The sequence below is a fragment of the Rhea pennata genome, chromosome 22 (assembly GCF_028389875.1).
Source record: "Rhea pennata isolate bPtePen1 chromosome 22, bPtePen1.pri, whole genome shotgun sequence".
NCBI lineage: Eukaryota > Metazoa > Chordata > Aves > Rheiformes > Rheidae > Rhea > Rhea pennata.
The window spans coordinates 493,519-513,089 of record NC_084684.1 but is presented as its reverse complement, the minus strand read 5'-3'; the positions used below and the strand labels follow the sequence as shown (position 1 = coordinate 513,089).

The 19,571-nt window shown below is 61.0% G+C and overlaps 2 protein-coding genes across 3 annotated transcripts; both read left to right on the top strand.

The window, feature by feature from the left end:
• The first annotated feature begins 2,088 nt into the window (after positions 1-2,088).
• Positions 2,089-11,808, top strand: ATP13A2 (ATPase cation transporting 13A2). The gene is made up of 28 exons (XM_062593434.1): positions 2,089-2,502; positions 2,816-2,889; positions 3,057-3,227; positions 3,585-3,643; positions 3,764-3,875; positions 3,962-4,041; positions 4,251-4,328; positions 4,572-4,641; positions 5,014-5,148; positions 5,415-5,481; positions 5,638-5,769; positions 5,939-6,094; positions 6,199-6,309; positions 6,415-6,461; positions 6,563-6,751; positions 6,833-7,039; positions 7,226-7,339; positions 7,523-7,679; positions 7,987-8,107; positions 8,271-8,395; positions 8,748-8,986; positions 9,113-9,192; positions 9,320-9,472; positions 9,765-9,861; positions 10,224-10,447; positions 10,708-10,859; positions 10,962-11,134; positions 11,228-11,808. The coding sequence occupies exons 1-28, from the start codon at positions 2,448-2,450 to the stop codon at positions 11,399-11,401; spliced, it is 3,552 nt and encodes a 1,183-aa protein (XP_062449418.1). The 5' UTR covers positions 2,089-2,447; the 3' UTR covers positions 11,402-11,808.
• A 1,336-nt stretch (positions 11,809-13,144) lies between these two features.
• MFAP2 (microfibril associated protein 2) lies at positions 13,145-19,033 on the top strand. 2 transcript variants are annotated; one of them, XM_062593394.1, is made up of 9 exons: positions 13,145-13,208; positions 16,699-16,792; positions 16,912-16,998; positions 17,175-17,201; positions 18,037-18,123; positions 18,217-18,258; positions 18,360-18,447; positions 18,610-18,683; positions 18,841-19,033. In XM_062593394.1, exons 2-9 carry the CDS (start codon positions 16,756-16,758, stop codon positions 18,942-18,944), a joined length of 546 nt encoding a protein of 181 aa, XP_062449378.1. In that variant the 5' UTR covers positions 13,145-13,208; positions 16,699-16,755; the 3' UTR covers positions 18,945-19,033. The 2 variants fall into 2 exon arrangements, with proteins under 2 accessions (XP_062449378.1, XP_062449377.1); XM_062593393.1 differs by having other exon boundaries at positions 16,909-16,998.
• The last annotated feature ends 538 nt before the right edge of the window (positions 19,034-19,571 follow it).

The window sequence follows — 19,571 nt, the reverse complement described above, 5'->3', positions numbered from 1 at the left end:
CCCGGTATTGCACGTGCACGTCCTGGCGTTGCACTCTGCATTTCTGCAGCGTTGCACTGTGCACACCCCGGCATTGCACTGTGCACATCCTGGCGTTGCACTCTGCATTTCTGCAGCGTTGCACTGTCTACGGCCTCCGTGGCTTGGCCTGTGCACGCCCTGGGTTTGCACTCTGCATTTCCCTCATGCACAGTCTCTGGGGCTTTTCCTGTGCATTGCCGCTGGGGTTTGCAGTGTGCACGCCCTGGACTTGCACCCCTCTTTCTCCTAACTGTGCTTGTTAGATGGATTTTGCAGAAAAGGGGGAATGCACACGCGGTGGGGAGCGGTGCTTTGCTTCAGGAAACACCCTCTGAGGCCGCCATCCCCTCGATTGCTACTTTGGCCTTTTTATTTTTTCTTTTTGCAAAGTTAAAGTAGGTCACGGGGGCCGATTCGGTGCGTGGTGCTGCACAAAAGCGAGCTGGCGGCTCCGGGAATCCGCCGCCGCGCTCGGAGCGAAACGTCCCTTTCGCTCTCGCTGCTTGGGGACGCCGCGAAGGCTGGGGGTGAGTTTTAAGGGTACGAAGACCCCGCCGATTTTCCAGCCCGATGGATCCGCCACGATCGTAGCCGATTTTCCGGCGGCGGGGAGACGCAGGAGGAAAAGGCCGTAGCCGGCTCCGGCTGCGAGCTTCCACCTCGTTTCTCCCGGCCTCGGGGGCTCTACCGTCCGCGCTCCCGCGGCTACTGATTCCCCGCCAGCGCTGGAGCAGCTCGCCTGGAAATAGGCGTTTGGTCGCAGCGAGCTGCAGGCAGGGAATCACTTTTCCAGGGATTAGCCTGTGCCCATTCGGTCTGCGTTGGCTCCACGCATGGAGCGGGAGGACAGATGAGCCCTCATCCGGCCCGGCGCCGCTTTTGCGGCCCGTGGAGGGGTTTCGAACCCGTCGAGGTTTCCAGCTCCGCTCTCGCGCGAGACGCGGGAGAGACGTCCGGGCGTCCGGAGCGCAGTTTTCTCCTGCTTTCCCCTGTCTGAGATGGTGCTGGATGGGACGGGCTGTGTCCTGGGACCTCGGCCGCGCAAACCCGGCTCGGTGGCTGTGTGAGGAGCGGTCTCTTCCTTCCTTGCTTCCTTCCTTGTGTCCTTCCTTCCTTGCCTCTTTGCTTCCTTGCTTACCTCCTTCCCTCCTTGCTTCCTTCCTTGCTTCCCTCCTTGCTTGCTTGCTTCCTTCCTTGCTTCCTTCCTTGTGTCCTTCCTTGCCTCCTTCCTTCCTTCCTTGCTTACCTCCTTGCTTCCTTGCTTACCTCCTTCCCTCCTTGCTTCCCTCCTTGTTTGCTTGCTTCCTTCCTTGCTTCCTTCCTTGCCTCCTTGCTTCCATGCCTGCTTCCTTGCTTGCTTCCTGGCTTCCCCGCTTGCTTCCTTCCCTCCTTGCTTCCCTTCTTGCTTCGTTGCTTGCTTCCTTGCTTCCCTCCTTCTTTCCTTGCTTCCTTGCCTGCTTCCTTGCTTGCTTCCTTGATCTCCTTGTTTCCTTGCCTGCTTCCTTGCTTCCTTCCTTCCTTCCTTCCTTGCTTCCCTCCTTGCTTCCTTGCTTGTTTCCCTCCTTCCTCGCTTCCCTCCTTGCTTCCTCCCTGGCTTCCTTGCCCGGGGCTCGGCACCCGCGCGATATCCCGGCTGCGAAACGCCGCTTCGGGGCCGGATGCCCGGGCGCTCGTGTTTGCAGACGAGGTGCGGCCGCCGTGCCGCAAACCGGTAGCGCAGCTTCGCCGCGCTCTGCCCTCCCCTCGCCCGGCGCCGGATGCTTCCCGGCCGCGGCGCCCCGGAGCAGCGTAAGCCGAGTCAGGTGAGATCGGGATCGCCGTGCGCTGGGAAGCAGCCGGGAGGTGAGAAAAAACGGGGCGAGGGGCCGGGCGGGATTCGGATCGAAGGGGCGAGAGGAGACGGAGCCGCTTGAGGCCGTTGCCGCCGCGTCCTCCGAGAAAATCGCTTTTTCCGGGAAAGGTTAAAGCTGTCGAGTTATTTTATTTGTTGCTAAATAGCCGGGAATTCCAGCTTGGGGGCTGCTTGCGTTTCGGGGCGCGCAGTGGCTCGGAGCTGGATCTGGCGTTCCCAAAGCTCCCGCCGGCTCCTGCCGGTCGCCGAGGCCGGGTGACGCCTGTCGCTGAACGGTTTTGGTCGCCCGCAGATCGGCTTCCAGCATCGGAAGAGACTCGCGGGGCTGCCGGGAACGGCTGGAATCCGGTCGGAGCGGCTTTTCCGGCAGGAGAGGGGCGGCTCCGTGCCTGGAGAGCGTTAACTCCGGTGGGGAGCGCGGCCGCACCGGCGGCGGGGGGTGAGGGTGGAAAACGAGCTGCTGGGATCCGGCCGCAGCTTTTAATCCGGAGCGGATCCGGAGGGAGAAGTAGGCGTCCCGATTGCTTTACGGTCCTACGGAAAGACCCGCGGAAGCTGCAGGCAGGCGAGTGCGATGCCGGTGAGCCGCTGGCCGGAGGCGCCCAGCTGCGTCCCGCTTCGATCGCAAGGTAGAAAGCGGGCAGGAAAAAATAAAAAATAAAATAAAATAATAAAATAGAAATAAAAATAAAAATAGAAAATAAAATTAAATAATAAAATTTAAATTTAAATTTAAATTTAAATATAAATTTTAATTTTAATTTTTTAAAAAGGATTTTTGTGGCCGTCGCCGAGCAGCCAGGCCAGGAAGCGGCGAGGAGCGAAAGCGGCTCCGTGACGATGATGATGACGGTGGCGGCTTCGCCTCCGCCTCGGCTAAATCCTGCTTTTTTTTCTTTCGCTCTCTCTTTTTCCCCCTCTCTCTCCTCCTTGGCTCCGCAGATTGCAGCAGGCTGCTGGGCAGCCGGCCGCCGGGCTACGGGACGCTGCGGCCGGGCTCCGACCCAGCCCGCATGGTACGCGGGGAGGCCTCCGAGCGGGGCGCGCCCACCGTATTTCGCTTGATTTCGATCAAAACGGGCCGAGCGAACCTCAAGCCCGAGCTGGGGATGGATATTGCGGCGGCGGGAAGCAGCCGGCTCCGGCTCCGGCATCGCCCCGATGCGGCGGCGTTTCCTTGCAGGAGGAGGTCGCCGGCTACCGGAGCAGGACGTGGCGGCTGGCGTTGTGCCGCGGGGCCTCGGCGCTGACCGCCGGCCTCCTGCTCCTCCTCTTCCGCTGGAAGCCGAGCCTGGAGGTGCGGGCCAAGTGCGAGCCGTGCGCGCTCGGCCGCGCCGACTGGGTCCTTGGCACGGTGAGTCCGCGCGGAGCCCGTTTCGAGCCGCCTCGGCCGAACGCTCCCCCGAGGGACCTCGGGCTCCTCTCCCTCCGTCCCGCGGCTGCTGACGACGGTGATTTGCCCGACGAAGTAACCGTTGGGTTGAGACCCCGGCGGCGAGTTATTCCCGGCTCGAAATCCGGGAAGCAAATTGCGCTTCGCCCTTCCCGTAGCAGCCGTCCCGGCTTTGCTTTTCCGTATTTTTGTGTGCCTGCAGCCGGGCAGCCCTCGCTCGAAGGAGGGAGGCGCGTGGCCGGAGATGCCGGGAGGTGGCCGAGGCGGCGGCGGCTTCCCGCGCTCGGGAGGCCGCGGCGACCCGTGCGTGTCTTGCAGGACCGCTTCGGACGGCGCTTCGCCGCGCGCGTGCGCACGGAGCCGCTGGGCGCCGGCGGGTGAGCTCCGGCCTCGCGGGTTTGGGTCGCCTCGACGGAGGCGGCGGGGAGGGAGCCGCGTTTGCGACGGCGCTGGCGGGTTCGCAGCGATGAAGCGCTTGGGTTTTCCACCCCGAACAGCCTGGAGAATCGCCCGGGAGCCCGGCAGGAGGACCGGAAAACCAGCATCGCCATCGGCGTGTCGGATGAGGAGGAGAGCCGGGACACCGTCCGGCTTCACGAGAAGGAAGAGGTAACGCTGGGCGACCCCCGCAACCCCCTCGATTCCCTCGCGCGGCGCGGCCGTTGAGCGCCTCCTCCCCGTCTCGTTCTGCCCAGGAGAACCTCCTGCGGTACTACGTCTTCGAGGGCTTGCGCTACGTCTGGATCGAGAGGCAGCAGGCCTACTGCAAAGTCAGGTACTTCCAGGGGCCCCGTGTCTGTCTGCCGCCGTCCTTGAGGCGCCGGGGAGCTGGGCTGCAGGCCGAGGAACGAGGTGCCCTCCCTTCCCCACGGGGGTTTTCTCACCAACGCTCTCTGTTCCACCTTCTCCGTACATTGCCTTGGGCTCCCGGCTCATTTTAACTCTCTTTTTTCTTCTCGTTTCCTTGCCCCTCTGGTTTTCCAGCGTCTTGGATGAAGGTTGGACCTGTGCAGATCTCCATCTCTCCCAGGCCGGGCTTGACCAGCAAGACCGTGACACCAGGTAGGGATGTAGCAGGGGGGCCTGCTGCAGAGGGCATTACGTTCCTTAAATCTTCACCGTGCTTAAAAATAAATGAAAAAAAATGGTAGATGGTACTGAAGTGTCCTGGACTGCTCCTGCCTGGCTCTTCTGTCCAGCTGGGGCTCCCGTGGAGGTCTGGCAGCATGGTGGCCCTCGGGTTGGAAGCACGGCTTTTCTCTGCCACATGTTTGCTTCCCCTTTGCTTTTCTCTCCCATCTGCAGAAGGAAAATCTATGGACCGAACCTCATCGAGGTGCCAGTGAAGTCCTACCCGCGGCTCTTGGTGGAGGAGGTGCGCGCCTGCGGGGCTCGGAAGTGCAGGTTGTCCACCGGGTCTCGTCTCTCTGCGAGGGTGTTAGGTTTGGGGGCTGTTCTTCACTGGCAAGGGAGAAGAGGACTTCAGGAGAGGAGATCGGAGGAGGCAGAGCGTGGAGAGGACCCGTCCTGCCTCTTAGCTCAGGCAGCTTTGGTTGCTTCCAGAGATGACTGAGCATCTGCAGGAGGCCTGGCCGCGGGCAGGCTGGAGGAAGCAGCTAGTCCATCCCCAACGCCGAAGGAGGGCCAGCTTCTCCGCATAAGCTGTTATTCCCTTTGGAGCCTGGAGGTCTCGCGCCGGCCTGGAGGAACCTTCCTCCCCCAAACTGCCTCTCTTTGCTTGTTGCAGGTGCTCAATCCCTTCTACATCTTCCAAGCGTTCAGCATCGTGCTGTGGGTCTGCGACGCCTACTACTACTACGCCGCCTGCATCTTCCTCATTTCTACTATTTCCCTGGGACTGTCGCTCTACGAGACGAGAAAGGTCGGTGGTGGGCCCTACGGCGGGGCAGAAACCAGGGGAAAAGGAGGGGAAGGCTTAGCAGACCCCAACCCACCTTGGGGAGAGCCCTTGGAGCGGGGGGGATGCAGGAACCACCACGGGGTGGTCCTGGGCGCGAAGCCCTGCTAGGTGCACCCAAACCCGCTCCGGGCTTCGAGGTGGCTTTCTGCCGTCCCCGGTGCGCTCGAGGGTTGACCCCGGCGGTGGGGTTTTGCCGCGCTGGCTGCTGACTGCTCGCTTCCCCGCAGCAAAGCGCCACGCTGCAAAACCTGGCGAAGATGTCGGTCGGCGTCCGAGTCCGCCGGCGCGGCGGAGGTGAGCGCGCTGCCTGCGGGCGGTCGGTTGGTCGGTTTGCTGCCCCGTCGCGCGCTGAAGAGCCCGAAGGGCGGAGGACTCCGTGCTTTTGGCCCGTAGACTAGACTAAATCGCTCAGGAAGGTGTTGGGGTCTGAGCGCGCCGGGCGTCTTGCAGAGGAGGCGGTGGTGAGCTCCGCGGACCTGGTGCCCGGCGATTGCATCAGCCTCCCCTCCGACGGGCTGCTGGTCCCCTGCGACGCCGCGCTGCTGACGGGCGAGTGCATGGTCAACGAGAGCATGTTGACGGGTGAGAGAGCCAGAAGGAGGAAAGATCCGCCAGTGGCGTCTCGACGGACCCTAAGGCAGCCCCTTCGCGTCCTTGCGTTGGCCCGCGCCGAGGCCACCGGACTGGCCGGTTGGATCGCGGTGCCCCGGGGGTTATAAACCTTCCTACGCGACGTGGGTTTCTCCCGCAGGGGAGAGCGTGCCAGTGATGAAAACGCCTCTCCCGGCGGGCACCGCCGTCTACTCGCCCGAGGAACACAGGCGGCACACGTTGTTCTGCGGCACGCACGTCGTCCGAGCCAAGGCGTACGTGGGCCAAGAGGTGCTGGCCGTGGTGACCCGCACAGGTAGCGACGCGGAGCCGGGCTTGGAGGAAAAAGCCTGCCGCCGGCCGTGTCGTTCGGCGGGCTGCCCGCCCCGCGCCTGCGAACCCGCCGCTCCTCTCCCGCAGGGTTTTGCACAGCCAAGGGGGACCTCATCAGCTCCATCCTCTACCCCAAGCCCGTGAGCTTCAAGTTCTACAAGGACGCTGTGAAGTTCGTGCTGTTCCTCGCCGTCCTGGGTGCGCCCGAGCGCGGAGGAGTTGCCGGGAGCAGCCAGATTCCTCTAACATAGTTGAATCTCCCCACTTCTCCTTGTAACGGAGCTTGTTTTTCCTCCTGCACAGCTTTTATTGGCACGCTGTACAGCATCTTGATCTTGATTAAGCACCAGGTACGGTTGCTGGTGCCAACGGTGGTAGAGAGGGGTGGGAGATGTCCGATTGCCCACCCGGCTTACGCTGTTCCGTCTCTCCTCACTGTTCCATGGGGCAGGTTCCTGTGGGGCAGATCGTCATCCGTGCCCTCGACCTGGTCACCGTGATCGTGCCCCCGGCTCTGCCAGCTGCCATGACGGTGGGCACCATCTACGCCCAGAACAGGTTGAAGAAACGGGGCGTCTTCTGCATCAGCCCTCCCCGAATCAACCTGTGCGGGAAGATCCGCCTGGTTTGCTTCGACAAGGTGGGGCTCGGGCAGCGCCGGTACGCGAGGCCGCCGCCTCGGAGGCCGGCCTCCACTTGCCGCCCTCTCCTCTCGCCGCAGACAGGGACCCTCACCGAGGAGGGCCTGGACGTCTGGGGCGTTGTCCCGCTGGAAAACGACTGTTTCTTGCCCATTGTGCACGAACCCCGCTGCCTGCCCGACGGCCCCCTGCTCTACTCGCTGGCCGCCTGCCACAGCGTCTCGCTGCTGCGGACGCAGCCCATCGGAGACCCCGTGGACCTCAAGATGGTGGAGTCCACCGGTTGGGTGAGGAGGGAGGCGACAACGGTGGGTGACGTTCGGCCCAGCGGGAGGTGGCACCCCTGCTCCGCCGTCTCGTGGTGACCCCCGGGAGAGGAGAGGGGGGTGAATGAAAACGCGAAGCGGGCTGCGGTGGAGTTGGGGGCTTGCAGAGGGCGGCTTGGGCCTTCTCAGCAGCTGCCTCGGTTGCAGCGCCTGGAGATGCCGGAGGAGGACGCCGCCGAGCCGCCCGTCTTCCAGCAGTTTGGGACGAAGGTCTTGGCCGTGATGCAACCTCCGCCCGTGGAAGAGCAGCCGCGAGACGCGGTACGTTGTTGGTGGTGGCGCGGGCTGGCTGAGCCGTGGTGAGGAGGGCGCACAGGGTCCTGCGCCCTCGCGCCGTTCCCCGTCTCCGGTCGCGTCCCCCAGGGATGGTCTCGCTGGCTGTCCCTCCTGGAGGCAGGTACTCCGGCCGGCCCCTGACACCCACCGGCTCCCTTTCCTCCCCAGAGGCACCAGGTGCCCGTGGGCATCCTCCGGCGGTTCCCCTTCTCCTCCTCCTTGCAGCGGATGAGCATCCTGGCGAAGCTGCCTGGCAAGTCCTCTACGGAAGTGTATGTCAAAGGAGCACCGGAGATGGTGGCCAGCCTTTGCAGGAAGGAAACTGGTAGGTGCTGGGGAGGGCGACTGTGTGCCATGCATCGCTGCCCTCGGATCCGGCTGCTCGGGGCTACGGGGCTTTGGCGCGTGTCGGCTCCATCGGGCCACGTAGGGGAGGAAAACAGGAGCCAGGACACGGGGAGAGAGGGTAGGGGAGTCCGTATTGGCAGCCGGGAGGTGGGAAACCAGAGGCACGACTTCCGCCGCTGGGTCTTCGCGGGCGCGTTGGACTGACGGAGCGCCAACGGGGCGGCCTGGTGGCCCATGTTTGTCGGGGAGCCGTTTCGACCTCGGTTCTCCCTTGCGGCCGGCAGTGCCCGTGGATTTCTCCCGGACGCTGCACCACTACACGACGGATGGCTTCCGCGTCTTGGGTCTCGCCTGCAAAGCTCTGAGCACCGTGACGACCTTTGAGGAGGCCCTGCAGCTGACGAGGTTGGCACGGACCGTTTCCTCTCCGTTTGGACCTTGTTTGCTCCTTTCCTTCCCTACCTGCTTTGTGAGAGCTTCAACGAAGCAAGAATTAATTTGGGCTGATCTTGCCGGCCCGGAGGAGGTCCGGTTTAGGGCGCCAATGGATGAGCTGTTTTCCCGACAGAGACTCCGTAGAGAGCGACCTGACCTTCCTCGGGTTCCTCGTCATGAAAAACGTGCTCAAGCCGGAGACTGCGCCGGCCATTCGCCTGCTGAGGAACGCCAACATCCGCCCCGTCATGGTGACAGGTACCGTCGGGGCCGGGGGAAGGGTAAAGAAACCGGTAAAGCTGCTGGGACTGCTCGGGACAGCAAAGACTCCTGCATCCTATTTTCTGTGCATCCTGTGTCCCTTCTGGCCTGGACGTGCGGCGAGGCAAGCAGTGGCCGCCAGGGCTGGGGCAGAAATAAGCTCTTCTCCTCCCAAATCTGCTGCCGGCGGGAAGCGAATTGTCCCTCCGCGCAGTTGCAAGGCGATGCGAGAGGTCCGGGCCGCTCGTGGTGGCCCGCGGACATGGAGAACCAGCGCGGGACCCCGCCAGGCCAGCGTAGCAAACGCCGCCGCCTCGGGGCACCCAGCGCCGCTGCGTCTTTCTGCCAGGGGATAACATGCTGACGGCCGTGAACGTCGCCAAGAGCTGCCGCATGGTGGAGCCCAAAGAGCGGGTGATCTTCGTCAACGCCTCCCCGCCCGGCCCCGGCAAACCCGCCGCTCTGAAGTTCCTCCTCGCCGAGCACTCGCGGGGCGAAGAGGTCCTCCAGCAGCAGCCCTGCCACTTCGCGCTGAACGGCAAGTCCTTCGCTGTGGTTTGCGAGCACTTCGCCGAGCTGCTGCCGAAGGTGAGCCCGTCCCCGTCGTACGGGCGGGTTCCCAACGGGAAAAACGGCTGGTTGGCCTCGGGCTTCGCCGCCGCCGGGTGCCTTCCTGAGCCCTGGTGCCACCGCAGAGTCCTCCCCTCCTTGCAGATCCTCATCCGAGCGACCGTTTTCGCTCGCATGTCGCCTGACCAGAAGACTCAGCTTGTTTGCAGCCTGCAAGAGCTCAAGTAAGCGTCCGGACCCTGTGACGTGGGGCACGGAGGAGGGCAAGGGCGCAGAGCTGTCCCTGGAGAGCTCTCTTGCCGGGACTTAACCCCCGTCGCGGTGTTGCCAGTCGTTCCCTTTCCGCCGCAGCTACTGCGTGGGGATGTGCGGCGACGGCGCCAACGACTGCGGGGCCCTCAAAGCGGCCGACGTGGGCATCTCGCTCTCGGAGGCGGAGGCCTCCGTGGCGTCGCCTTTCACCTCCCGCGTCGCCAACATCGAGTGCGTGCCCGCGGTCATCCGGTGAGCTGCTGGGACCCCGCTCGTCCTCCTCCCTTTCCAGCTGCTCGCCAGCGACCGGGGACTTGCTCTGCCTGGTGCTGCGGCAGAGCCAAGTGAGATGTCCCCGAGTGTCCCCGTGGTCAAGCCATGGTTTTGAGGAGTTTGGGGGCTTCGTTGGGGACGGGGGACAAAATTCTGGGGGAGTTTCTCAGTGGCCTTAGGGCCTCCGTCCTCTCTCGGGGACGTGTTTCCTTGCAGGAAGGGGCTTTGTGTCCCTGAGCTGGTAGGTAAGTCTCTCCTTTTCCTTCTCCAGGGAGGGCAGATGCTCGCTGGTCACCTCCTTCGGGGTGTTCAAGTACATGGCCCTCTACAGCTTGGTGCAGTTCGTGTCCGTGCTGCTGCTCTACACGGTGAGTGCGTCTGCGTCGGGGAGGAGATGGGTCGGTGGGGAGAACCGCTCCGGCGGAGCTGGGCAACGTCAGTCCTCGCCCCGACAAGGAAGGCACGTCGCTACAGGTCACTTTTTTGGGCTGTGAAACAGCCCAACTGAGGTGGAGGGGAGAGTGGAGCCAGCAGAGAAATGATCCTGCTTGGAAACCTTTGACTCACGTTGTAGGAGTTTGAGAGACGTAGCTGAGCTATGCAAGATCAGAGGTGCCTTGGGGTGTTTCCAAGCCAAGCTGTTCCTTGTCGCGGCTGGGTTTGGACCTGTGATCTTCCCTAGCCCCTTGCGGGTCCTCGTGGCTGAATGAGGGTGGTTTTTCCCTCCCAGATCAACACCAACCTGAGCGACTTCCAGTTCCTCTTCTTCGACCTGATCATCACGACCACCGTGGCGGTGCTGATGGGTCGGACGGGACCTGCCAAGGAGCTGGGAGTGGAGCGTCCCCAAGGGGCGCTGATAAGCGTCCTTGTGCTGGGCAGCCTGCTCCTCCAGACGGCTCTGCTCATCACCGTGCAAGTCCTCAGCTACTTCATCACCATCTCGCAGAGCTGGTAAGAGACCCGGCTGCCCAGGTTTGGAGATGGGAACAGCGTGGAGGAGTGAAACAAATCTGGTGTCCTGGTGTTTGTCCTTGACTCTGGCCAATGCCGGCTGGCTTCAAGGAGGTGCTGAACCACCTTGCAGTGAACATCTGTCACCCACTTATGGAGGAAGGGGGTTGCTTGGCATTCAGGCCCTCTCCTTACCTGCTGCTCTGTCCTCAGCTGTCCATGCCGGTGCGATTCCCTGCCCTTTTCTGCCCCCGGCCCAGGTACGTCCCACTGAACAGCACGGTGACGGCTCCACAGAACCTGCCCAACTACGAGAACACTGTCCTGTTCTGCGTCACGGGCTTCCAGTACCTCATCCTGGCCGTCGCCATGTCCAAGGGGTATCCCTTTCGGGAGCCGCTCTACACCAACGGTGAGACCGGGGCTGGCCGCGGAGGCCGTGCCTGCCCTTCCCGGCGTGGGCGAGGGGAGCCGTGGAGCCTTCCTGCTCAACCATCCTCCCTGTTGCCCTCAGTGCTGTTCTTGCTGGTCCTCGTCGGCCTCTTCGGCCTCATGGCGTGGTTGACCCTGTACCCGCTGGGCTTCCCCAAAAGCCTCCTGCAGCTGCAGGGCATCGACGACTTGAATTTCAAGCTGCTGCTGCTGGGCATCGCCGCGCTCAACTTCTTCGCAGCCTTCGTGCTGGAGGTGAGGCCGGGCGGGTTTACGCAAATCAGCCCTTGCCTCCTCAAAAAAAAAAAAAAAAACCCATCCTCCTCCTCCTCCTCCTCCTCGCCACAGACCGCCCTGGACCACGGCTTGCTCTGCTGCTTCCGCAAGCTGCGCCGCAAGAAGGCGTCCAAGAAGCTTTTCAAGAGGCTGGAGAAGGAGCTGAGCCAGCAGCAGGAGCCGGCGTGGCCGCCCCTGGACGAACCGCTCTTCGCTACGCCCAAGATGTCCATCGCCGTGAGATAGCCACGGGCAGCCGGGTGCTTCTGCCCGCCGGCGCTCGCCCGTAAATCCGGCGCGGCGTCAAGGTTGGCTGCCGGCACCTGCGTCCTGCTCCGAGCGGGCACCTACGGACCAGCTCGTCTTTCCCGGCGGATCCCAAGCAGGACGGAGCTCCGGCCGGGGCAGGCGCTCGCCCTCGGCCACCGCGGCTGTTGCCAAACCCGCCGGTCCCGAGCGATGCATCTCGAACCCGAACCCGACCGCTCGCCGCCCCGGCTCGAGCCCGCCGGCCGGGAGCTTCGGAGCGCTGAAAAAACCCTAAATCTCTTTATTTTTTAGCGCCGCGAGTGTGGTGGGACAGCGCGGCGCCTTTTCGGTTTGCCCGCGCCGCTGTGGCGAACATATCTAATAAATTAACGCTATTTTCTCGACCGTTTTCTGGTGCTGCCCGCGGCGCTCTGCTCCGGGCAGGACAGCACCGACTGTCCTGGGAAGCAGCTGAGGAGCGGGAGAGCAAAGCCGCCAGCCAGGCTGAGTTTTTTGAGCATGTTTTAACCCGGCTGTGGCATCCAACCTTTCTCCCCATGTTTTTATTTTGTTTTATTTTGATTTATTTTATTTTTATTTTATTTTTTATTTTTTATTTTATTTTATTTTGGTTTTTATTTTATTTTGGTTTGGTTTTTATTTTATATTTTATTTATTTTATTTATTTTTTTAATTATTATTTTACTTTATTTTACTTTATTCTATTTTTTTCTGCCGCAAAGCCGGTAGATGGGGACGTACCGTTTGGAAAGGGGAATGGCCCAGGTTTCGGCCGGCGGGAGGAGGCGCCGGGTTTGGCAGCGGGGCAGCGGCTTTGGCCGTCTCCGAGCCCCGCGTTGGCTCCGAAGGTCGGCGTTTGCGTGGGCTCGGGAAGCCGAAAGCCCCTCGAAAGCGCTAGCGGTGCCTCTCCGCCCTCCTGGAGGTAGGGATTAGATGAGGAAATGAGGCACAAGCAGAGGTAAGAGGTTTCCTGAAATCCCAGCCAGGGCTGGAGTTATTAAATCAGCTTTCCTGAGCCAGAAAAAAAAAAAAAAAAAAAAAAAAAAAACTCGGAAAATTTTGCCTTGGCAGTTCTGAAAGAGCAGGGGAGGCTAAAAACGCTTCGCAGCCGCAACAAACCCCCCCCCACCGAAAATAAACCCCGCTTCATCCCCGGCGAGGGCATCGCCCCAACGCCGAGGCTCCGCCACGGGGGGTGAACCCGCCAGCGGCGCCCGCCCCAGGGTGCCAAGCCTAAAATTTAACTTTTTTTTTTTTTTTTTTTAATATTTATTTTTTGGCAGGCAGATGTTACCCGCCGATTTAATTCCACCCCCCAACACACACACACACATGCACACACACACATCCCGAGGGAAAAATGCCGCCCGGAGCAGAGCCCGCACGCCGGGCGCCGCACGAAGCCCCCTGGGTCCGGCTCGCCCCTCGCTTTGGCCACCGCCGGGTTTCGATGCAAACTCGAGGTGGGGGGAGCGGAAAAAAAAACCCGGCGTTTGCTCAGTCCGTTGCATCGACATGGGCTTATTATTATTAATAATAATAATTTATTAATAATTTTTTAGGCTCCAGGCTTTTTTTTTTTTTTTTTTTTTTTTTTTTTTTTTTGGAGAAGGAGAAGGAGGAGGAGGAGGAGGAAGGGGAAGGATCAGGTGTAGCATTAGGACCCAGCGGAGCCCCCATGCTGGAGGTAGGAGCTTCTTGCTCATTTGGGAGTTTTTGGGAGCAGACGGAGGAGCCCACGGCGTGGGGAAAGGACGAGACCAGCGCCTAGCACCCACAGCGGGTAAGGACCCCGTCGGCCGCCCGAGCGGAGACCCCGCCGCGGGCCCCCGCAGCCCACCGCGGTGCTCGGGGTCGGCAGGGCTGGAAACTTCCCGGCTGCGCCGACGGGGTCTGAAAACTCCATCTTTTGGGATTGCAGCTCCCAGCTTTTGGGATTGCAACTCCATCTTTTGGGATTGCAAGTCCCAGCTTTTGGGATTGCAACTCCCAGTTTTGGGGATTGCAACTCCATCTTTTGGGATTGCAACTCCTAGCTTTTGGGATTGCAGCTCCCATCTTTGGGATTGCAGCTCCCGGCTTTGGGGATTGCAACTCCATCTTTTGGGATTGCAGCTTCCAGGTTTTGGGAATGCAGCTCCCAGGTTTTGGGATTGCACGGCCCATGAGCCGCCGCTGTGAGCCCCTCTCTCCCGCCGGGCAGATCTCCTGCCCCCCCCCCCCAACCCCTGGTGCTGGAGTTTCTTTGGAAACTTAAAAACTGCCTCGGCCGGCGCCGGGGGTCGGGAGCGGATGGAAAGCCGAGGTCTCGAAAACTGCTTTTCGACCATTTAGGGGGAAAAAAAGGGGGGGGGGAATTTCTATCAATTTGAGGGGGGGGGCTGAAAAGGAAGAGCCGCTTGCAAGGGGCACCCACCTTCTTCAACTTTCCAGCCTGACAGCTGCTAGAGTAGATATTCCACCGCTAAAATAACGCTTAAAAACACCCTAACGTCTGACGCGGAAGCGGCAATTTTTTTAAAAAAAAACTCCCCCCCCCCCGAACCAGACTGTGCAGAAAGTGAGAATTTTAACATTTCTGGCAGTGTTTTTTTTTTTGGGGGGGGGGGGGTCGTTTGGTTTGTTTTTTTGTCCCCCCCCCCAAGGAGGACGAAGGTTGGGGGGGGGGACCCCGATGAGCGTGCGGTGTCGGAGGAGGGCAGAGGTGGAGGCGGGGGGAGCAGAAACGAAGCAGACTTCGGGGACTTTTACCTTTGGTCGGCGGCCAGAAAAATTTGAATCCTTTCATATTCCCTTTGTTCTCGCACTCTCTGGCAACCGGAGAGCTTGCTTTTTTTTTTTTTTTTTTTTTTTTTTTTTTTTTTAAGGGAAAAAAAAAAGAAGGAGAGGAGAGAGCTGGGGGAAGGGGGAAGGATTTAGGAAGGTGGGGTTTAGCAGAATGAAAGAGCCAGACTGTGGTGTTCTTTCTTTGGGTTTGATTGTTCCCAGATGTGTATTGCAAAAACATCTGGTTTCTTGGAGCCTCCAGACCCCTGCGTGGAGCCCAGCGCTCCTCCAGGAGCGGGAGGACGACAAGGACGAGGATGGCGGGGCGGGGGCACCCTCGACGAAAAAGAAAACAAACAAAAAAAAAAACCCACAAACTTGCTTGGACCTTGGTGAGGGAAGACGTGCCGCCTGGTCCTGTTGCCTGGGTTGAAGCCGACGAGCTCCGGGCTCACTCGCTTGAGTTGATGGTTCCCGGCATGGGCCCCGGGGAGGGGAGGACGGGTTGGCTTCCCATGGGGAAATTAGACTGCTAAATAATCCCAGTCCCGGCCATGTGCTCCGGAGAGCCAGACTGAGGGCACCCCCCCCGGAGTGAAGCGTCTCCCAAGGGCCCCAAGCTATTGTCCTGGGTAGATCCGGCTGGAAACGCGTTTGCAGCAACACTGGTGCCTGTGGATGGAGGAGGACGTGGTCCCTGGGAGATGCTACACCTTGGTGGTGGTGCAAGACGTGGTCTCTAGGAGACGTTACGCTTCAGAGGTGGTGCAGGATGTGGTCCCTGGAGACGCTACACCTTGGTGGTGATGTGGGAGGTGGTCTGTAGGAGATGCTATGCTTTGGTGCAGGACATGGTTTCTTAAGAGATGCTACATTTTTTGGTGCAGGACGTGGTCTCTAAGAGATGTTATACTTTGGTGGTGGTGCGGGATGTGATCCCTGGGAGATGCTACACCTTACTTTGGTGGTGTGGGATGTCGTGTCTAGGAGATGCTATGCTTTGGTGATGGTGCAAGATGTGGCCTCTAGGAGATGCTAGACCTTGGTGGTGGTGCAGGATGTGGTCCCTGGGAGATGGTACACTTTGGTGGTGATGTGGGAGGCCGTCTGTAGGAGACACTATGTTTTTTGGTGCAGGATGTGGTCTCTTAAGAGATGCTACACTTTTTTTGGTGTGGGACGTGATCCCTAGGAAATGTTACACTTTTTGGTGGTGATGCAGGACGTGGTCCCTGGGAGATGCTACACCGTGGTGGTGCAGGACATGGTCTCTAGGAGATGTTATGCTTCAGTAGTGGTGCGGGATGTGGTCCCTGGGAGATGCTACACTTTGGTGATAGTGTGGAAGGTGGTCTGTAGGAGACACTATGCTTTGGTGCAGGACATGGTCTCTTAAGAGCTGTGCATGGGACATGATCCCTAGGAAATGTTACACTTTGGTGGTGGTGCAGGACGTGGTCCCTGGGAGATGCCACACTTACTTACTTCTTTGGTGGTGTGGGACGTGGTTCCTGCATGATGCTACACTTTGGTGGTGGTGCAGGACATATAGTCCCTGGGAGATGCTACGCTTCCGTGGTGGTGCAGGACGTGGTCCTTGGGAGATGCTACGCTTTGATAGTGCAGGACATGGCCCCAAGAAGGTGCGCCCCTCCGGCGATGGTGCAGTTCATCCCCTTGGACCTACCATCTTCCCCCAAACACTCTTGAAAACAGTGAGGAGCAGCCTCCAGGCTGTGGGTCTGTCCTTGGCCCCTGCCGTGCCTCAGTTTCCCTGTGATGGGACCAACCTCTTGCTGGGGAAGCTGGCGCGGAGAGAGCAGCATTGACTTCTATTGCCAGAGGGGAGATCTATATATGTGTGTGTGTGTGTGTGTGTGTGTGTATATATATATATATTTTTTTTTTCCTCTCTTTTCCTCCCCCCTTCTTGGCTTCAGTGGGCGAGGAACAAGGTTGGTGGTGGCGGCTGGGGTCGGCGAGCGGTGGGCGGCGGCGGCGGTGGTGGTGGCGGGGAGGAAGGAAGGGGCCCCGCCGCAGCAGCGCAGACGGGCTGTCACCCCGCCAGGCAGAGCAGACGCTCGGGATGCAAATCGCCTCTTGGAAAGCGCCGGGGCCTTCGAGAGCGCCGGTGGCGCTTGCCAAACCCCGGCGCCTTCGTGAACTCGAGAGCTGATTCCGGAGGCTCCCGAGCGGCGCTTGCAAGAGGGAGGGTTTTCGGTTTGCTTTAGGGTTTCATCCCCCCCCCCCCAATCCTGGGTGAAAACAGACCTTTTTTATTAGCATTATGATCATGATTTTATTTATTTGTTTATTTTTCCTCCCCCTTTTCCCTGGCGGTCCAACGTGATCGCCGGCGAGGCTCAACCTCCCCACCGCGAAGGCCGGCTGGCCGAGGAGGCCGAGGCAAGCGGCGGAGCAAGCGCCCGGGGGAAGGTGCCCCGCCAGTGCCTGCTAACCCGCGGCGCCTCTTCCTCCTCCTCCTCTTCCTCCTCTTCCTCGTGCAGGACCGCCCCGCGCTCGTCCCGGCTACCTCCCGGCCGCCCCGCGGCCCCGTCGCCACCATGAGAGCCGCGCGGCTTTTCCTGCTCTGCCTGCCAGGTGAGCGCCCGCTGCGCCTTTCCGCAGCGCCCTCCTCTTCCTCCTCCTCCTCTTCCTCCCGGATCGCAGGGACCGGCGGCCCGTGACGCCTCTCCCCGCCGCTTGTGTCTCCCCAGCAGCGCTCCTGGTGCAAGGACAGTACAGCAGGTTCGAGGGGCTCACCTACCCCGAGCCGGTGCAGTATTCCCAGTACGACCAGCAAGCAGGTCAGAGCAGCTCCAGCTTCCCCAGCCCTTTCCCCTCTCCCTCGCTTCTGCCTCCTCCTTTCGGCCCTTCCTCCCGCGACCCGCTGCGGTCTGATGCCTCTTCCCACTTTGCGTGCCAACGCTCTCCCCATCACCCCGATTATTATTATTATTATTTTCTGTTTGCTTTCCTGTAGAAATTCAAGATTACTACGACTACCACGGTAAGCAGCTCGCCGGGAGGGCAGTGCCGGCTGGAGAACGCCGGGCTGGTCAGAGGGACCGTGTCATCCCCCCGCTCTCGCCGGATGGCCTTCACTTTGGGTCGGGTGGGGGAACACCGGCGTGGCGGATGGCTCCCTGCCCCTGCCCTCGCCCCCGGGAATGGCCAGAAAGCTGAACCCCCCCCCCCCCCAAAAAGGCGCCTGCTGCACCAAGTCTCCTGGCACGGGTTTGAGGTGGGGCTCAGTGTGCCCAGCTGTGGTGGCCACCTCCATGGTGGCCACCTCTGTAGAGGCAACCTCCAAGGAACTAGCCCCTGTGCTGGCCACCTGCATGGTGGCAACTTCTGTGGCAGCCACCTCCGAGCAGCCAACCGCTGTGGTGGCAATCTCTGTGGAGCTAACCCCTGTGGAGGAAAACCTCTGTGGTGGCCACCTCTGTGGAGGCACCGTCCATGGAGGCAACCTCCATGCTGGCCACCTCTATGGAGGCAACCACCAAGGAGCCAACCTCCATGGTGGCCACCTCTGTGGTAGTAACCTCCATGGAGGCCACCTCCACAGTGGCAACCTCTGCAGTGCAACCTCTGTGGTGGCCACCTCCATGCTGGCCATCTGTGAGGAGCCAACCCCCGTGCTGGCCACCTCTGAGGGCCCAACCTCCATGGCAGCAACCTCCATGGAGCCAATCTCCCTGGAGGAAACCTCCGTGGTGGCAACCTCCGCCTTCGCCCCGTCCTTGATCCCCGGCTCCAAAAGTGGGCGAGCAGGAGGGAGGTGAGGGCGAGAGGGAGCCGCGGGTGGGCCCGGGCGCCAGCGCCGCGGCTCTCGCTTGCAGATGTGACCCCCCGGGCCCCCGAGGAGCAGTTTCGGTACCAATCCCAACAGCAATCGCAACAGGAGATCGTGCCGGCGCCCACCCCAGGTGAGCAGCCGCGGCGCGACGGAGCCGGCCAGCGGCCGCCCGCTGCCCTCGGCCCTTTTCCCCACCACCGCCGCCTCTCCGCTCTCCCCACAGCCGCCGTGCCCGAGACCGAACCAACGGAGCCGGGACCCCTCGGTGAGCACCTCGGAGAGGGGAAAAGCGCCGCGAAAGGCCCGCTGGGCTGCAAAGCCGCCGGGTTTTTGAACGCTCGTCCCCGCTCGCCGCTCTCGTTGCAGACTGCCGCGAGGAGCAGTACCCCTGCACCAGGCTCTACTCGGTCCACAAGCCCTGCAAGCAGTGCCTCAACGAGATCTGCTTCTACAGGTGAGCGCGGGCGAGCTGGCGCGCGCGCGCCGGAGGGAGGGGACGGGGTGGGGGGGGAAAAAAACCCCAACCCCTCTCCTCCGGCGCTGGCGAGGTTTTGTTTTTCTTCTTTTTTCGCGACCCGGCGGCCTTTCATCGTCCGTCCTGCCGCCCCCTCCGCAGCCTCCGCCGGGTCTACGTCATCAACAAGGAGATCTGCGTCCGCACCGTGTGCGCCCACGAGGAGCTGCTGCGAGGTGAGCGCAAAGGAGCCTCCTGCCGCCGCCGCTCCTCCTCCCTCCAGCGCCCGCTCGGGCTTTTTTTTTTTTTTTTTTTTTGGTGTTTTGGGGGGTTTGGGTTTTTTTAAGCCTCACCGGGGGGGCTGGGGGATGTTTCTTGGCTTCCCGCCCGCAGCCGACCTCTGCCGCGACAAGTTCTCCAAGTGCGGGGTGATGGCCACCAGCGGGCTCTGCCAGACCGTGGGCGCCTCCTGCGCTCGAAGCTGCGGCGGCTGCTGAGCCCGCGCCGCCGCCACCCACCCCGAGAACGAAAACCCCCCCTCGCCGCAGCTCGACGGCTGGCGTCGCCCTCCACCCTCCTCCTCCTCCTCTTCCTCACCATGGTGCTAACGAACCAGTGCATGAAGCAGCATAAAGGTCCATTTTGTGCACATACGTATACTATAGGGGGGGTTTATATATATTTTTTTTTAATGGGACGGGCGTTATTATATTTGTAAGGGCGCGTGGTGGTTTGCGGCGGGGGGAGACTGAGCCCTGGCCTCCCCCCACCCCGCCACCAGCCCCGGGTTGGGTTTTTTTTGTGTGTGTGTGTGTGTGTGTGTCTGTGTTTTTTTTTGTTTTTTTTTTTTTTCCTGTGTTCAAAGTAGAGTATCCAAGAGAGAGGGGAGGGGAAAAAAAGAAAAAAAAAAGAAAGAAAAGCGTAAGGGTCGCCCCGGTTCCCGGCTCTTTTCTTTCCCGGTGGAAGCGGTGCGTGCGCGCGCGGAGCGGACGGGTGCCACCCGCAGGTGCGACCTCAGCGCGCCCCGAGCTCGGCTTAGGGCTTTCGGGGGCGTTTTTAGGACTTTCTGGAGCATCTTTAAATGATAGAAAAGCCCTTAAGAGTCTATCCCGCCCCCTTATTAA